General features: G+C 46.6%; 1 protein-coding gene across 1 annotated transcript in view; it reads right to left on the bottom strand.

The window, feature by feature from the left end:
- PRKCE (protein kinase C epsilon) overlaps positions 1 to 1,401 on the bottom strand; it is a 390,706-nt gene extending 389,305 nt beyond the window's left edge. The window contains exon 1 of the mRNA XM_044429676.1: positions 945 to 1,401. Within this exon, the coding sequence (XP_044285611.1) occupies positions 945 to 1,292 (348 nt within the window). The 5' untranslated portion in view covers positions 1,293 to 1,401. The remainder of the gene's footprint in view (positions 1 to 944) is intronic.
- Between the last annotated feature and the right edge of the window lie 17,258 nt (positions 1,402 to 18,659).

The following is an 18,659-nucleotide window of genomic DNA, read 5'->3' as shown; positions in this document are numbered from 1 at the left end:
GGGAGGGGGTAATATCGTGGTCAAATAAATGCTACATCTTCCAGTTCATTCATCACTTTCTTCCCACAGCCAGAGGAGATGCTCTAGAAAGAATTCCGGGGGCATGGGCATAGAACATCTGAGCAGGCCCCAAACAGTCTCTGCCTAACCCATATCACCATCTGAAAGGAGGCTGTTGCACTGGGTTAACACCAACACTGTATCTAAAGATGCCTGCCATGCTGTCTCCATTCTGGGTGGTCACTGATCCTCACAGGTCTTTAATTATGCCACCTCCCAGCCTTGTGGCATCACAATATTCTGAGTGTGTGTGTGTGGGGGGGTGTAAATATTAAGATGCTTTTCAAGCACAGACAGCCAAGTCTGTCCATCCTGCAGGCCCCAAGGAGGAGCAGGAAGTCTCAGAATCCAGTTCCCATATCTAAGCATTTGGGGCTGTTTTTCACTGCCTGGGGTTGCTTAGGATTATGGGCAGCCTGTGGATGCATGGGCACACAGAGAAACAGAAAGTATCTTGATAATGGTTTTGCGTGGTGGCAAAAGAGCTTAGCATTTTAGCCAAAGACTGCCCATATTCACACCCAGGGCGATACTGTTGGAATCAAAAAGTAGTATTGAAAGAAGCAGAGCCTTCAACTTGCTGCTGTCTGGGGCACCTGTAGATATCCAGGTAATGTCTCTCAGGTAAGTGTTGTGTGAAAGCAAAACCAGTAATGGTCCCCTGCCTTTTTTTAGTATACCTTCACTCACACAAGGCAGATCTGAAAAGCTCATCCTGCACCATCCTCATGTATGGCTCAGCCACCTGCCTGAGCATCAACCAAACCAGTCATCCAAGGGATGTCATGTTGCCAACACATCTGTCAAATTAAGAGCACCCAGCTCAAAAAGACAGCAAGACCCAGACGGTCACCAGGACGTACACACATGGTCTGGACACTCACCCAGTCCTCGAAGTGGCGGCTCCCGTTCTGCAGCAAGTCCTCGAACTGGATAGTACAGTTAGCCACAAAATCATCGTACCCAATGGGGGCATCGTGGAAAACAGCCATCTCAATCTTCCTGCCATTGCAAACGTCAGTCACAAATTCATCATTCCAGGCAGGGCTGTTGGTTTTCTGCTTTGTCGAGGTTTGCCCAATCCGGGAATCGTCCACGTTGAGGGCAATGTAGGGGTCCAGAAGAAAGGTCTGTGGCCTGGGACCCACGGCATGCCTTAGCGACCAAGCTGTGGGTTTCAGATTCACCGCTTCGCAGATTTTAATTTTCAGCATGCCATTGAAAACCACCATGGTTAGATGGCTTCACTTTTCCCTGGGATTAAGCACACTCTGGCGTGAGGAGAGATCCTGGGGGATTTCTCCAATAAATAGGAAAGCAGGTTTGAAAGAAAGAGTGGGGACGGGCAGGGTGCGCAGGCTGCGAGCGGGGGGGGGGGGGTCCTTTTCGCTGCTTTTGTTACCTATGGCTCTTTAGCCTTTCTTCTTGCGACACCCAGTGAATACATGCATATATACATACAGACGCACGCACACAGACACGTATATGTTTTTCTTTGCTTGTGTGTTTGCTAACAGACAAACAAGGAGGGGACAGGAGGGGACAGGAGGGGAGGGGAAGGGAGGGGGGGCTCTTCCCTGCTTGCAGAAATCCAAAATGCAATCCGAGCACAATCAAGAGATCCTCGGAGGGTGAATATGGAAACAGACGCTCTTCCCCCCCCCGCGGCTCCTCCTCCGCCTCCGTTTTTCCTTTTCGTTTTAGATCATAATCCTGGCTCGGTCTGCTGCGTACACACAAAAGCAATCCGTAGCTCTTGCACACGCTGGTGGTGTCTTGTCTGTGCGGCGGCGGCGGCGGCGGCGCGGCGGCAGCAACCGAGGAGAGGAAAGGAGGGACGGAGAGGAGAGCGAGAAAACCCACCCAGAAACACCAAACCAAACAAGCAGCCCTGCCTACTTCACAGCCTTCCGACCGAGGGGTGCGGGGAGAAATCACACAGCGCGGGGAACCTTACATCCGCCTCGGCTGCTGTTGCTGCAGGAGCTTCCTCGCCTTCTTCTCCTTCTCCTTCTCCGCCTCCTCTTCCTCCTCCTCCTCCAAGGCCAAGGATCCAGGAGATCGAATCCAATGCATGGGGAGAAACTGCTCCGGGGTGGACCGCTCGGGGAGTTTTAATTTGTTGCTTCCTTTACCAATTCAGAGCGCAATCCGCAGATAGGATGGCTTAGAAGGAAGCTTCCGATCGCTCTATTTATATAGATTTAAAAACAAACTTGCTTCAGCCAGAAGCACGGTCCCCCCCACCCCTCCCGGCCCAACGGCTTTGTGGAGGACTTGGGCTGCTGTCTGAGCTCGTCTGATGCTGGACTAAGAAGCGCTACCCCACCTCTCCCTCGCACACATACACACAGACACACTCGCTCGCTGTCTGTCTCCCTGATGCAGGAAATGCGCAAAAGACGTCAGTGTGTGTGTGCGCGCGAATAGAAAGTTTTGCCTGTTGGGGGAGCAATGCGCTTAAAGTGATCACCGGCCAGGAAGGCAGCCACGAGCGAGGAGAGCGGAGGCTTCGCTTGTGCGGCCGCCGCTTGCTCGCCCCCTTCGTGACTCTGGGCAGAGCCCTGGACGGGAACCTTCCTCCTCCGCCTCCTCCTCCTCGCCCCACTTCGCGCGCGCCGTGTGCGTTTCCTCCGCCGCCATCGCCGTGAACCGCGCCAGGGGTCACGAAGTGACACCCCGGTGGCCTTTCCCAAGAAGAGTGCAATGTAAGAAAGCCCAGCTCCTCTCCCTCCCCCAATTGCGGGTTGATTTGTGTTTCCTTTAAAAACGGTCCCGCGTCCTCGCCAGCAATTCCCAAACGCTTTAAAAGCACGATCCAAGCAAGGCGTGGACGCGGCAAGAAGAAATCACTTCCGTAAGGCTGCAAATCAGAACGCGGTGCCGGTCCCTCAAAAGCACTAGAAGCTTGAGGCAGTCAAAATTTTTTACTTAGCCGACCCTCCCCATGCCAAAGAAAGACCCTTTTCCCACCTCACTGCTCTACCAAGCCATCCATCCCATCTCCAGATTCGACAAGTTAATAGGTGTGTCGTGTTTGAATTACTAGCCAGAAGATGACAGCAAGTATTAGACTGGGAATTGGGAGGTGCAGCTTCCAGTCCCCATTCGGCCATGAAGCTCAGTGGGTGACCTTCGGCCAGTCTGGCCTACCTGACAGGGCTGTTGCGAAGATAAAATGGGGGAAGCAGGAAGAGGATTACATAACCCACCTTAGGTCCTTGCAATAAAAAATAAATAAAAATGCTCTCGTTTGCATTGGAGGTTTATGAGCAACAGGCAAGAGCCAAACTAAGTTACACAACCCCCTGTGTCTCACACATGACAGCACTGCCCTAGATCCTGACCCTTGGTTTTTATTGCACACTGTCCCCAAAGTGGTGCATTCTGTCAAGTGAGGCATTCTCAAGGGAAATTACAGTACCCAGTTTCTGAAAATAAAAGTGTATATTTGGGAGAGCCAGCCTTCTGTAAATCTTCCCTCATCCCCAGTGCCAGATTTGCAAGGAAGAGGGGTTGTCATCGTGGCCAGGGGGACATAGTGGTTAAGAGTGTGGGACTGGGACTCAGGCGATGCGGGTTCCAGGCCCGACTCAGCCATGGAGCCCAGCAGTTCACTTCGGGCCAGTCACAAACTCTCAGTCCTGCCCGACTCACAGAGTGGTCATTGTGTGGATAAGATTCAGAGGAGGAGAACTATGTAAACTGCCTTGAGTTAGTTAAAAAGGCAGGATAGAGATGTACTCAATAAATAAATGGGAATAAGGAAAATGCATTTTGCAGTGCTCACTTGCAGTGGGGGTCCTTCATAGGTGTCGGCATTCCGACAAGGAGAGCCCATTCATAGAGGAAATGCTATGCAAGATGTGTGTGGTAGATCAGTGAGAGCCACTGTTGCATTTAAATGCACTGGCCTATTTTGAATCGAGAGCAGCCAAAGACCCAAATGTGCTCCTTTTTGTATGCTAATGGTTGTATGTTCAGAAGTTATCCCTGGTTCAGACAACCCTTCTGAGACCTTTGAGAAGGTCCCATTAGGCAGACCATGTTGTTGTGCCGTGTGTTGGCTACTGATATACTTGCAATCCCATTGCAAAAGTGCCAGTTCCTCCCAGCCTTCTGGAAAATGATTAAAACCATTCTGTTTGTTTTCTACCACTGGTCCATGGACCGGTGCCCATCCGTGGGAGATTTCCTGCCTATCTGTGGGGGTGTTGCACCCCGCTTGCTGTGGGCTGCCATGGGGGCTGGCTGTGCTCTCCTACCTCTTCCTTAGTTGACATTGAGTTCACAAGGGGTGCGCCGGTGCCACTGGGGGGTACCAGGGAGAGGAGAGAGAGCTTGGTGGGAACCGGCTGGGAGCCATGCTGCACCAATTCTGGTATTTTGTTCTTTCGTTGGCATTGTTTGTTGCTCGGTTTCTGGTTGTTTTGGAGAATTTTCATTTTTTTAGTACTGTGTTTGGAAACTAATACACAGAATACTGTATTATGTGTATGGTGCTTTTTGTTTCTGCCTCAGCGGCCCTCGAGGTGCTTTTCCTATTTTCACTGTTCCCCAGCTGTGGAAAGGTTGAAAACCACTGTTTTAAACACTTATTTCATTACCTGACCTGTACAGGAATTGTTATTGTCATGATGCCTAGTTTTATTTCCATAACCAAACTGCTTTTGTTGATTTCCTTATGTTTGTGATCAGCAAAACCAAAAAGTGGCATATCAATATTATGTTACAAACAAATGCAGAAGAAAAACCATCTCCACAGAGGGAAGTGCGTTAATTCTTTGAGTAGGAATTAGATCAGGTGTACTATGTTCCTGCTTTAGAGGTATCAAGGGTTTCAAGTTTTCATTGCAATCCGACAGGATTATGGGCACCTTTGCTAAAGTCTAGGGCAACCTTTCCAAGCTGGCTGGCAAGGAATTCTGGGAGTTCCAGTGTGAATATCAGGTTGAATTAGACCAGCCAGGAGAGATACTAAGACCTAGTCCTCAGTGCGGTAGGAAGCCTGTTACCAAAATTGCATAAGCAGTCCTACTGGAGCAGGCCAAAGGCCAATCTAGTCTGTTTGCACATTTCCTTTATTTATTGTTATATTTAAATCCCCTCTTTCTTCCTTGAAGGAACTGAAGGCTCCTTATATTCTCCTCCCCATCATCTCAGTATTATCCTCACAACACCCCTGCCTTCAGTACTGGAGGTCCTATAAAGCCACAATGTTAAGTTGCTGACAGCCTCATTTGCCACCATTTTTTCTAATCCTCTTTTTTGGTCATCGGGGATGGTGACCATCAATGCATCTTGTGATGGTACATTCCTTATTTAACAAATCAGTGTGTAAAATACTTCTTCAAGGGTGCATTCATGACAGTGCCTCCTCCCCCAGAATTAGGAAAGCTAGATATATTTATATGTATATGTATAAACCGCCTCATTAGCCCATAGGGCTCTCTGGACAGTGTACAATATAAAACAATTAAAAAATTAACACATTTAACATTTTCCTGCATGGCTAACGTTTTATGTGAGAGAGGGGCTCTGACGTCTAGTTTTCTCACTGTATGGGCTTCCTTTGTACAGGCAGGCAGACACTCATGTGAGTCCCTGTTACTACTTAACTGCAGTCCAAAGTACTATAGTCTAGACACAGTTTTCACACCTCATTGAAAATTAGGCCTAACACACAATCACTCACTCAGAAGCAGAAGTTGTGCAGGGCTGTCCCCCAGTAGAGATAAACGCACAAATTTACAAAGAATGACCTTTCACACACAAACACATGTACAGAGGAGCCACACTGTTTTAATTGCCACAAACATATCAAATACTGGCAGTTTTATTAGTATAAAAGAGATGGAGAAACATAGAAAAGCCCTCCTGGATCAGACCCAAGGTCCATCTAGTCCAGCACTCGGTTCACATGGTGGCAAACTGGCTGGATGAGTGCAAGACCTCCACTCGCTCAGGGTCCTCAGCAACTGGTGCATGTAGGCAGGCCACCTCTAGGGAAGGAGGAGCCCACGGCCAGCAAGGCTAGCAGCCACGGATAGCCTCCTCCCTCATGAATCTGTCCAGTCCCTTTTCCAAACCACCCAGGTGGGTCGCCAGCGCCACTTCCCATCACTGCGCATTCCATAGATGTGAATAAGACTCTCTCTTGTTTGTCCTAAACCTGCCCCAATCAGCTTTATGGGATGACCCCAAGACTGAGTGTTATGGGAGAGAAATCTTTCTCCCTGTTTCTGTTTTCTACATACCAAGGAACCCGTGTATTTTACCTAAGGTGGGAGCCTTGATGAGAGGTGGGTTTTATATTTTCAAATGCTGTTTCTTTGTTCCGTAATCCCAGAAGTCCTGGGAGCAACCTAAAGCCACCACAGCCCTGAGTGGAGGTGAAATTGAACAGCCTGGTTTAACGCATGGGCCTGATGGGCACTTGCCCATGGGCCCCATACTAATCCGTGTATGTTAACGCTTGGAAAATTGGAAAACTTCCAAAATTAACAGTAGTTGTAGTTGTCGTGGGGGCCCCAGTACACTGCTTTGCCTGGGGCCCATAATGCTGTTAAGACCACCCTGCCTGGTTCACACAGTTTTTATTTATTCATTTAATTTTTGTACCACCCAGTAACGGGCTCTCGGAGCAGTTAACAGACGTTAAACAAAAGTTCACACACACACACCAATAAAACCACAATAGCAATTGCAATTGAAGCATCGCAGCAGTACAGAGTAAAATGCAATATATAAAAACAAAAAGTTAAACTGATAAAGTGCTGAGAAAATAAAGAGGTCTTTGCCTGCACCAAAAAGAATACGAAGTGGGTGGCATGCACAACTCTTTGGGGAGCTCATTCCACAGCTGGGGTGCCACAACCGAAAAGGCCCTCCTTCTGGTGAACACCTGCCTCACTTCCTTTGGAAGAGGCTCCGTGATACATACTCCCAAAGATAAGCTCAGGGTTCCTTTAGGTACATATGGGAGGAGGCAATCCTTCAGCTAACCTGGCCGCAACCTGTTTAGGGCTTTGAATGTTAGTACCAGCACTCTGCATTAGGGCTCATTTACTGCACATTGCAGTCATCTAAGGAAGAAGTTCTCTGAGCCCGCAAAACCGTAACTAGGCTCTCTCTGTCCAGATGGGGCTGGAGTTGGTATGTCAGCTTAAGCTGATAAAAGGTGCTCTGTGTCATTGATCTGTTTTAAGCTCAAGTGACAGCTCTGAATCAAAAAGCACACCCAAACTACAAACCTTGTCCTTTAGCAGGAGAACAGGTTGAGTATCACCCAAATGGGCAGGTGAATCAGCAGGTAGCACCAGCTCTAACATTTCTGGATTGACTATCCAAAATATTGGTTGAGCATGCACTGTCATTGAATCATGGGTTGATGTAAAATAGTTTGTTATCAGTACATGCAAACCCCGCACGGTGCTTTAACTGTGAAATGTTAGCCACAAACAACGCAAGAAGATAACCCACTTGTTATGTTGTGAACTCTGGGTTCTTCATAATTAACAATCTATAAATAAACTATAATACAAGGTTCACACGTAACGACTACCCACAAGTCAGCAAAAACATGTATTCAACCCATGCTAGGGCTATCTTTATATGCAAATCAGGTTAGTGTCTACTGTTTCCTCCCACATTCCTAATACAGACTTCATGGTTTCAATATCAATCTATCTTTGGACATCCACATGGTGGGCTTGTCATGAGCGGAGCCGGATGGTGCCGGAGGTCAGACTAGATGGCCCGGGAGATCCCTTCTGACTCGCTCTGTTTCTATGTTTCTTTTTCCTCCTCACTCCCCAATTTGGTTTCTTCACCACCTAAGAGTTCTGGGGAACTCAAAAGCTTGCTCGTTATGTTATGGCATTTTGGCTGTTGTCTTGTTATATCTAAGTAGCACAGTTCAAAGTGAAATGGTCAGAAGTTTGGAATGTTCTGGGCTAAAACAAATATACCCAGAATAGGAAAAGGAGATTTATTTAAGGAAATGTGAACATAAAATCAGGCATATGAGAAGATAAACTATTTGAATTAACTGGAAATAAGAAATGCACCGTCAGGGTATGAAATGAAGGATGGTTAAAATGTTATGGCAAGCTCAACCACACAGATGAGCAAGTTTCTCCTCTTCCAATAGTTATGCTGTAGCTGACACACTGGAGGAAAAATTGCACAACGAGGAGCCCAATTATATACATATTTATTCAGACGCAAATCTTAACAACTTCATTAGCAAGTTTGCGTCTTAAGGTGCCATCCCGTGTGAATAGCCATGGCAGCTATGTGACATGTATTTAGGGTGCGGCCCTCTTGGGGATGCATGTGACACTCTGAACACGGAGGATTGTGGGCATTGTGAAGACAGCTGGAGGGGCAATCTGCCCACTGCTCATCCCACTCCACAAAACAGCTAGAAGGTCAATTTCAACCCTCTAACTGCGTTGCTTTCCAAGTGAATCACTTTGGAGGCAGAGCAAAGGAGACTGCGGCAAAGCCAGGATACCTCAGCTCTTGGCGGTGACAGTCTCCTCCCCCCTTGCCCCCTGGAATGCCCACTGAGCCCCTTTATTAAGATTGCTTTGGTGACCTCAGAAGAGCAGCTGGCACTGTGTTTCCATGCCAACTGTGTGTGCGAGGGGAGACCAAGATCTGAAGTTGGAGCAATTATCTGCCCTCAGGACTAGGAGTACAAAGAACCCCTGGCTTTCTAGCAAGGATGGAGTAGGGAGGGCCCTCGGGGGTCAGAGTGCCCCCGCTTATTATGGAGGGAGGCTTTGGGAGGGTTTCTGGATCCCTGAAGCCAGGATTACTGTCTGTCCCTGAGACTTAATTTTGCTGGTTTGTGGCTGGGGGCTGCCACTGTGCCGGGTTAAGAACAGTGGAGTTTTTTCAACTGTTCACAACAGTTCCAGACAGAACTCAGTGTGGAGATCATTCCATAATGAGGGGCCACTACGGAGAAGCCCCTTTCCCTTGTTCCCACTAACTGACCCTCCCTTGGAGGAGGCAATTGGAAGAAGCCCTGAGGTGAGGAGCTTAGTGTTGGGGTAGCTTGAGGCTGGCAGAGTCCTGGCTTCCACCAGGTCGCATATGGAGAACTGAGCGCGACCACAGCTGTCAGGTTGGTTCATGAAGCAGAGGGCAGCGTCTGAGGCTAATCTGGTTCCCAATCTCTTCAGTACTTTTGCAAAGGCATTTTGGATCAAGCCAAGGAACAAATCAGTCCTTCAGAATGAGTCCACACATAATTGCCATGCACTGGTAGCAAGAAAACTATTTGGCAGGGGAGACAAATCCATATGCACATTTCCATGCAGTGCATATACCCCCATAAAGTAGAAACAACACTTTATGAATAGCCATTGCACCATTTATCTGAGTAAAGAATATAATCACATGGAAACTGGTGCCAATACATGACATTAGTGCGAACGGAGATCTAAGAGCCTGGTGTGGATATTTATGCTTGCTTAGGATTTTCCATCCAGCTGTTTAGTTATTCTCTTGTCTCCTTTCATTTATCTTAAAATCAAAATCCCACTGGAATCTTTGTAGCACTTTCCAAAGTGTGATGAATTGTAGACAAATGTAAGTTTGGATGGAGGCAGGGTTGGACTCCTTCTCTCTCCCCGTGCTTAGTCTCTCCCACACAATTACGGTGATGAGCTAGGGCTGGCTTAAGTTACCCCCGCCCCGAGCACACGCATCTCTTGCTAAGGGACTGTGAAGTAATGGACTGGGAGTTCTCACATGCTTCATCAGCTGCAGAGACATCAGCTCCCGCTACGCCAGTTTTGGGGGTGGGGGGCAGAGCTTTGGCTTCCATTGAAAGAATTCCCTCCGCTTCCCTCGAAAGTGCCTGGGAAGCGAACAGAAAGCCAATGGGAAACAGCCTTCCCTGCTGAATCCAAGAGTTTGTGGAAGGGACTCTCCCTCTTCTGAGTGAGATGCCAAGGACAGGATGGCGATTGTGTCCTTCATGCGCTAATGAGTTCCTTGGGCCTGCACAGCTTTTCTGATGACAGCTTTAATGCTGATGATACACAGCCAATATTGTCAACCCACATGTGTGGACATTTGGACATTGCAATCAAATATGGTCATCCTTTTTCTGCAGCTGACATGTTTCATTGATTAATTGGTCTCGCTAGATCAGCAGTTCACAGACTTTCTTTTCTGTGTGGATCTCCTGAAAATTGCCAGGGTTCTTGGTGGGTTAGCTAATAAATTTGTTTTTGTTCGACACATCAAAGCATGTACATACCACATGTTTTGTTTTATTTTTAATCTTCAGCATCCCATGAAAAGGTATATTATACCAAATTATTAAAAGTACATATGTTTTCAATGATTATTATGGGGATTTTTTTTCTTGAATTACACACAGAGGAAAACCACCAAAAATGGTGGAGGTCAACAAACAAACTAGCTTGATATAACCAATTTATTTTAAAGCATTAAAATATTTCTAGGTAATTATTAATTTATCCTATTTTTGCTTAAAGCACAATCCTGTGCATGTTTAGACAGAAAGAAGTCCTACCATTCTCTGCATGTCTTAGTCAGCTGTATAACTATGCAGAGGATTAAAAGAGGGAGTGACCTAAAAGAGAAGACAGAGGCACTGCCTTGTTTGCATTATGAAGAAAAATGAAATAAGAAGGCAATGAATGTTAGTAACAATCAGAAATCACCAGCACTGGCATCATCAGTAAAACCAGAACTATTTCTAAAAACCTGTGAAGACTCATAGGCCAGGCCAATGAGAAGGGCCTCTTTCTGTGAGAACGGTGGTGAGAAAACAGAGGCGGGGGGGGGGGGTGCGTTGAGGGGGCCTTGCCCAGAGCCTTCGAAAACCTTGAGCCAGCACTGGCACCTCGTCATCACACGGAGAGTGAACAGACAGCCTAGGTGGGTTTGCACAGCACCAGAGGCCACGGTGAAATTTTGCCATTCTGGGTCTGTTGTGTCATCTGGACCCAGTTCCAGAATGCCTGTGTGGCAGGACTGACTGGTGTTCTGAAACAGTCTATTCTAAGGTTTCCATACTTCAGCACTGCTTCTCCAGTCGCTCAGACCCAGTAATACCATTTTATTACTGTTGGTGTGGAAGTGCCATAGAGTCCCCCTTGCAAGTGGCCACTTCTGGTCTTGGAATGACACCGACCTCAGTGCTTTAGCAACAGCTATGTCACTGTTCACTTTATTCCCATTGGCTGTGCTGTGTGTCTTCTCCCTGTTTATTTTTGGAAACAAGGAGATACAGTAAAAATACAGAGAGGGAGAAGTGGGGAATCATGATGAAACTGTTTATTTTCATTTAGTAACAATTTCTGTGGGGACTGGAGTAGCTGGGAAATGCCACAGGCATGCAGGTAAACATAGGAGGGGGAAAGCGGACCAATGGGCCAATCAGGAGAGGGCTGCTGGGCATCATAGGCATCAATAGAGAAAGGATGAGAATTTCACTGGCAGAGGCTGATGGGATGCTGGGAGGACAAAGAGGGCAGCATCGGAATTGCACTGCCTGGGTAACCTTGTGATTGCCTGACTGCTAAGTTCAGGGAAGAATTCACACATGGTAGAAGCAGTGCAGGAGTGTTGTGTTGTGAAAACCCAACCATGTACTAACAGCAAATTCAAGCACAGATGGCTGTGTAGCTGAAATGAGGCTACTAAGAAGCAAGGGAGATGCTGTGAGCAACCGCAGGGTTTGCAGAATTAGTCCAAAATAGGAGGCACCAGTGGTGGTGGGGATCCTAAGGGGAAAAAAATCTAAAATAGCTCAATGAGAACTGAGCATGCTCAGTGGCCACACAGTGTGAAATACCTGTTGTGGGGGTGAGTGGAACGGAATATTCTGAATGAAGGCACGGCTGGAACAACGAACATTTCTATGCCACAATATTTTGTTACAGATCCCACTTGTATATACAAAGAACATGCTTTCCTTTTTCCTTCAGAATGGTTGTCTTTACTCATTTGATAGTCCAATTTGATTAACTAAAACTTGCATACCAGGCAGAGTAATTTTGCATCTAGGTGGCTATAAAGTTGTTCGGATGGCCAGTTCTGGGGCTGGAATATTGCTCCTAGCTCAGAACTGGAGGCGTGTGCTCAGGTCCTCCCCACCAGAGGTTGATGTATGAAGAAGTGTTCCAGCTGCTTCTCGGAGGCTGTAAGAGCTACCTTGGCGAAGGGTCCGGTGCATTCTAGCAGGTAGGGAGGAGCAGAGACCTATCCTGACTGTGTCTCAGTCTCCCTTCCTGCTCTTCCGAAGAAATTGCCCCTGCTGCCGCCTGTAAGCGTGCCTGGAGTCCTTCAGGTCTGGAGGCTGACCAGCATCCCGTACAGAAGGCAATTCTGTAGGCCCAATCCCTGTCCAAATTGAAATAAAAGCAAGAAAACAAACTTGGCTTGCCAGATTTGTTTATATGTTTTAATGGCTTTGATCCAGTGCTATGAGGTGTTAATATGAAGAAACATGCAAGTCTCTAAACAAGCTGTTATTTATAAATGAAGCATGTGAAATATTCGTGTGTTTGTGGGTGGGAAGAAAAAGAGACGGAAGCTTTGCCTGATACATTTCTGCATGACAGGTATTTTAATGGCATCAGAGCAGGTATTTAAACATTTGGCAAATTTTAAATCTAGGCTATAGAGCATAATACTGGACTGGAAAAATGAATGCATGGGTGCATTGTTGGGAAGTGCCTTCACATGTTCACTTGCAAAGGTCCGGTGGCTCCAGGCAATTTCATCTTGGCAGAGGGCATTTCTTCCTGGCCTTGACATAGCGATTTGCAGGCCCAATGGAATCATAATATCTTATGTTTGCAATCATGCAAGTAGCAACAAGATGCCCTTTAGTTTTATTAAACTCGTGTATAATACTCTGGGATTTGCTTTCCCGGTTTGGCGTTTTGCACAGCCTGTGCTTGCACTTTTTTCTGCCTGTGTCTCTGCAAAGTGAAACGAGAGGATCTTGGCAGCTGCCGGCTGCGCGTTACCTTGTGCCAGACCCTGACCTTTGCGTGCCCTGTGAAATTCTAAGGGCCTGCGAAGAGAGACAGCGCCACCTGCTGGATGGCCTGCGTAGAAGTCCCCAAAGGGATGGCATGTTTAATCGCTGTCCCCAGGGTAGAAGGAAGCTCAGCCCAGCCCCACACATGCGAAGAATTCATAAGAATGTAGGATGTGGGTATCACGGGAACGTGTCACGAATAACCATGTGGCTTTTCCTTGCTATGTTCAAGGTCGTTGCTGCTTGCATTCCTTTTAATAACATTGATTTTGCTTCTATGTTTTATTATTGTAAAGCATGATGATGCACAATGATATAATATTTGTTATTGAAAGGGCTCTTGTTCCAAAAGGTGGCTAAGAAATATTTTAAATAAATAAATAAATAAATATTTTAAAGCCAGCGGTATCTTTTCTGATGTTACAGCAAGGTGGACCGTGTACAGCCTCTGCCACCCACTCCATGGAAGACCCACTGCCCCTCCAAATTAGCAAAAACAAATTTTGGGGAAAAAAGGCACCTGGAGCACCAAAAAGCTTGCATTTAGCTTGCAAAGAAGCTAGATTTGACTTCTGGGAGTAGCTTTGGGTGCTGTTCCTTTTCACTTTGACAGTTGGAGTTGCACCTGTGCAATATTACTCATAAGCATTCTTAAATGGACATGGTCCCCATCATGAATGAAATGCAAGAAATGCTCAGTCTTAGCAGACACAGTTGCCACACTTCTTATTAGCCTTGCTGTTGTGCCTTAACACCAAGATATTTAGCAAGGGAAGCTCTTTTTGCCAGCAGTCTCCAAGCCAGGAAAAGATTCTGTGTATTCAGGTAGTTGTTTATGGTTGAGGAGCAAGGCCAGTTCATCTATCTGTGCATTCGTTCAAGGTATATTTATTTATAGGATGTTTTTTAGAGCCAAGCCCGCACAAAGTGAGGTAGTCTAAAAATGAATGCAGCTGAATACCAGGCAGATTGCAACAGATTTACAGTAGATTCAACAAACATGTAATTATGGAGAATCTTTGTAAGCTTTATCTTTTTGTGCTGAGTGGTTCATACCCCAATTAGTCTCTTTTTCTCCCTCTTTCATAGAAATCTACACCATTCAAAACTCGGAAACCCCCTGGCTTTTGCTCTGTTTTTTCTTCCACATTCTTATAAAACAGCTGCATTACATCCAATCCCCTTCTCCAAACTCTCTAATAACACCCTCCGTCCAGACTCAGTTTCACCGCAATTCAGATTATCCTGGGCTGAAATGCCTTTCTCTTCCCCCTTGTCCAAGATCAGCATGCACCTTGCTAGGAGTTAAAGTTGTATTCTTTGAGGTGTTTCACTTCCATCACCCTTTTTCTTGCATGCACACATACCCGTACACTCCCCTTGCTTGGAAATTGTTCTCTTTTGAACACACAGACACACTGATTTTCCATGCATTTCAGAGCACTACTGCCTCTAAGGGCAGGATCCTGCACACGTTTAGACAGAAAAAGTCTGTCCGGGGCATGCTGAGAAGTGTAGGACTTTTCCTGCGTAAACATGCATATCATCATGCCCCAAATGTATGTTAATTTTAGCTTTCCAAGTATTAAGGTAAAATTCTAATCCCAGATGTATGTATGGTTCTAATTCTTCTAACATGTGATTTTACCTCATGTTAATCTTTTCTTTAATAAAACACAGAGATCATCATGATCTCTGACTCTTTTGGTTTTGTAGTGGGCCAGCCATTTGAGGTAGCAGGTAGCCCAGGGCAAAACAGCAAAAGACCCCACAAGACATGCTTGGTAAATGGAGAGAGTAATTATATGAGACCCTGACAGCCTCTGAGGGCCTTAACGTATTTCCAATCCCCGGCCTCGAGGCTGGAGACAGCATCCCGACCTCCAGCTGTGCCAGTCCCCCCTCTGCCTGCCGTCAGCATGGAAAGAACCTTCCCCAGTGGCATCTCCTCAAGTCAGAAACCAGACCTTGGAGAAGAGTCAAGGAGATGTTCTGATGGGGGAATCCAGCATATGAGCTCTGTTGAGACCTCACAGGCTTTCACTTTTCACTGTTTTTTCCACTTTTTCACAGGCTTGGAAAAGCTTTCACTAGACAAGCAAAAGTGCCTATCTAGAAAAAAAAAGTGTTGGGTGTTGGGAATGAAAGGGGCCGCTATTCTTGGTGCATGTTCCAAGGTCAAGTAGATTTGGACCTGTCAGGTGAGGAAGAACCCTGGGAACTAAAGTTCTCAGATGTTGAGATGGAAGGAGGGGCTTCTCTCTAGGGCATCCTCCCCAGGTGTTCAGGCTGAGATTGAGAGAAGTCAGGATTGACAGCTTCAGGGAGGGGATGTGGGAGAAGAACTGCAGTCAGCCAAGCCTGGTGTGTCTCTTGACCCCATGACGCAACATCAGGAGAAGCAGGTCAACCATGTGAGGGATGATGGACAGAGAAGAGGCTTCCCATCTCCAAAAGGGCCACCCCAAACGGAGGGGGCCCAGGTGCACTCAAAAGGAGAATGTTTGAAAGTTGTTGCTAGTTTGGGTTCAATGAACTGCCCTGTGCATGCTCAGAGACTCTTTCGTTGTTGATTGAGCCTGGGCATGCAGCACATATACTCTGCCACTGAGCTCCAGCGGTGATCCTAGAAAGCTGCCCTGGACCAAGTGAGACCTTTGGTGCCACAACCATTTGTGTAGCTTTGATTGCCACCATCCTTTAATCACTTGCCAGGGATGACAATTTCATGGCCTAAGGTTGTGAAAATGCTCACAAATATATTAACAAGTACTTCCAAAGACTGAATCAGGAAAGTTGTCAACAATGATGGGGATCAACATCCTTGCAGGGATCTTTCTCTGCCCCTTCTGGAGAAGCCAGAGATTTGGCTAGATAAGCACCAGATTGCAAACAGAGAAACACCCGATGCTTCCTGGCTGCTCAAGCTTGCATGCAAGCAATCCCGGGGTCCATTCCTGGTCTGTCCAGGCAGGGCTGGGGAAGACCCCCTGGGAAAACATGCCAAACTGCTCCCTGCCAGGGGAGAAACCAGCCTTCCCCAAATTGGAGCCTTTTAATGGCCGGAACGACAACTGCAAGCATCTCCTCGGAAGCCATGGAGATGTTGGGGACTGAATTTGGCCAAATCAGAAATTGCAAGCTAGTTGGACTGTGACCTCACTTATTATAGAACAGCTTCCTTTGTGGTACCATTGCCAGATTCTGGACGGCCTCAGCGTGAGACATCCTCTGTGGGCACCCTCTCATAGTCGGCCTACTCACTCACCACGTCATCGCTAGCCATTCTTGTTTCTCCCTTGCCTCATCAGTATTTGTTTGCTGGACAGGAAGCCAGTCAGGCTGCCATGGTGGAAAGGAGGAAGTGCCAGTCCAGGGAGTTCTTGCCAGTAGGCAGTTACTCAAGTGCGAGCCATTGGTATGTTCTGAACCATGCTTGTCATAGCTGTTGGCCCTTTTCCTATCATAACGTTTTCCCTGGTTGCTCCGTTGATTTCTGGTCTCTGCCAAAATTGTCTGCACTGGCTTACAAGGTCTGTGACCTTGCCTGCTGCATGGATGTCATTTCTAGAGTGGCTTAATAGCCACCATCCAACACAGAGAGAGGTGTATTTAAGCCCAGTTGACAATGCTTGGGGTGAGGACAATGTGAGGACTGGCAGCAAAATTCACGACGGTGAAAGAAATGTACATTGTTCTATACCAGAAGTTGACAGATCACCAGCAATGATAGTCCAATTATGAGCAAAGAGTACTTTGCTCATCCTTGTTGATTGAATTCCTCAAGCTAATGATTTGAGAATCTTCGTAAATATATTTAACAAAGCTTTCCTAAGTGTAATTGACTGACATCCAAAAACAAGTAGATAACTGAGATCTTGCACTTGAAAGGTTTCAAAAGCATTTCGAAGAGTGATATGCTCACAACTTCCTTTCAGAACAGATTATATTCTTCCTTAGAGAGGAAATGAGGACTCCAAATTAGTGGGGGCTCTAAATTAGCACTAATTGAAAGCATGCTTTTTTTATAAATCAGTTAGAATGCTTTCAGTTCAGAGACAGAACTGTCTGCTTCTCCATCTATAAAGCATCCTTTGAGCAGGTTACACACCCACTGGCTTCTGCCATCTTGCAAATAACGATTCATGAAAATGGCAGATTTTGCAGCTGGTTGAACATTTACTCCCATATGTCTGCACAGCCCCACCAGTGACGACAACACATCAACAGTTTGTGCAATTAGTGTTGCTTTTTTCTCCTTCCCTTCCAAAGAGGTATCCCATGTAGGATTGCCACACCGTAATCTCGAGAGTTCTGTTGTTATTAACAGCCACCAGGGTTACAGGCAAGAGGCCTCCAGGTACCAATGGTTAGAGAGCTACTGTCATCCTGTGTGTGGGTTTTCCAGAATCATCTGCTGGGAACTAGAGCTTGATCCTAGTTGGACTTTTGGGTCTGATCCAGCAGGGCTCTCAGCAGACTGCTGAAAATTGGTGGTTGATGGGGCGTGGGGATGCCACATGGTCTACAGATCAGGACTGGCAACCTGGGGTCCTCCAGATGTTGGGTTGGGTCTCCAACCACCATCAATCTCAGAGAATGGTAAGGGATGACAGGAGTTATAACCTGCCAACTTCTGCCTGGAACTTTCCATGGCTGAATTATAATGACATTGCATTTATATTCCACCTTTTGTCCTCTTGTGAGGAACCCAAGACAGCATACATAGCTCCATTTTATTCTCACAACAGCAACCCTGTAAGGTAGGCTGGGCTGAGGGTCTGTCAATGATCCAAAGTCACCCAGTTAGCTTCATGGGTGAGTGGGAATTAGAACCCAGATCTCCTAGGTCCCCATTCCAGCACTCTAGCCACCGCACCACACTGGCTCTTGAGTGGTCTTTATGTACAGTATAATCTGCAGATGGATAAATATACAGATTTGGGACTGCTTTTGTCCTGTCTGTCGCATGTACATTTCCCTTCTTGAATGAGTAAACAGTCCGAAAGCACAGGTGAGCTTGAAGGCATCCGAACAGAACTTCAGAAGGCAGATCCCTCGGTCCTGAACCTTTCAACGTTTCCGAAAGTCATCACCAGCACTTTGCACTGCACCTGGGAATGTCCTGGTGCTGCTCTCTGAATACAGGAGGGCCCTGTTAACAGTTCTGGACCATTTCTAGTCTCTGAACGCTTGTCAAAGGCAGCTCCATGTAGACTGCATTGCAGTGATCCAGACATGTTGTAACTAAGGCACGTGCCACCCTGACCAGACCTGCATTCATTCTTGTTCAACAGTGCTTCCAAATTGCATTCCCAACTATAGTGTTATACACGAATGCTCTCTGCACTGTTGATTCGGCCATCACACACAAATACAGACCACTGTTATTGCTGTCACCATATAATCAGCTGTACAGCTTCTGCTTACTTTTGAAGCAGAATTAACCCAATTTGAAGCAGTGCGAAGCAATGGAAGAAGTTTGTTTCTGCACTGTATAAAAACTACGAATTTTCCTCCAGAGCACTGTAGGAAGCTGATGTTTCACAGAACTATTTTT

Source organism: Varanus komodoensis, unplaced genomic scaffold (genome assembly GCF_004798865.1).
Source record: "Varanus komodoensis strain SLA01 unplaced genomic scaffold, ASM479886v1 scaffold2, whole genome shotgun sequence".
Taxonomy (NCBI): domain Eukaryota; kingdom Metazoa; phylum Chordata; class Lepidosauria; order Squamata; family Varanidae; genus Varanus; species Varanus komodoensis.
Note: the sequence above shows the minus strand (reverse complement) of the source record. Positions and strands in the feature narration are given on the sequence as shown.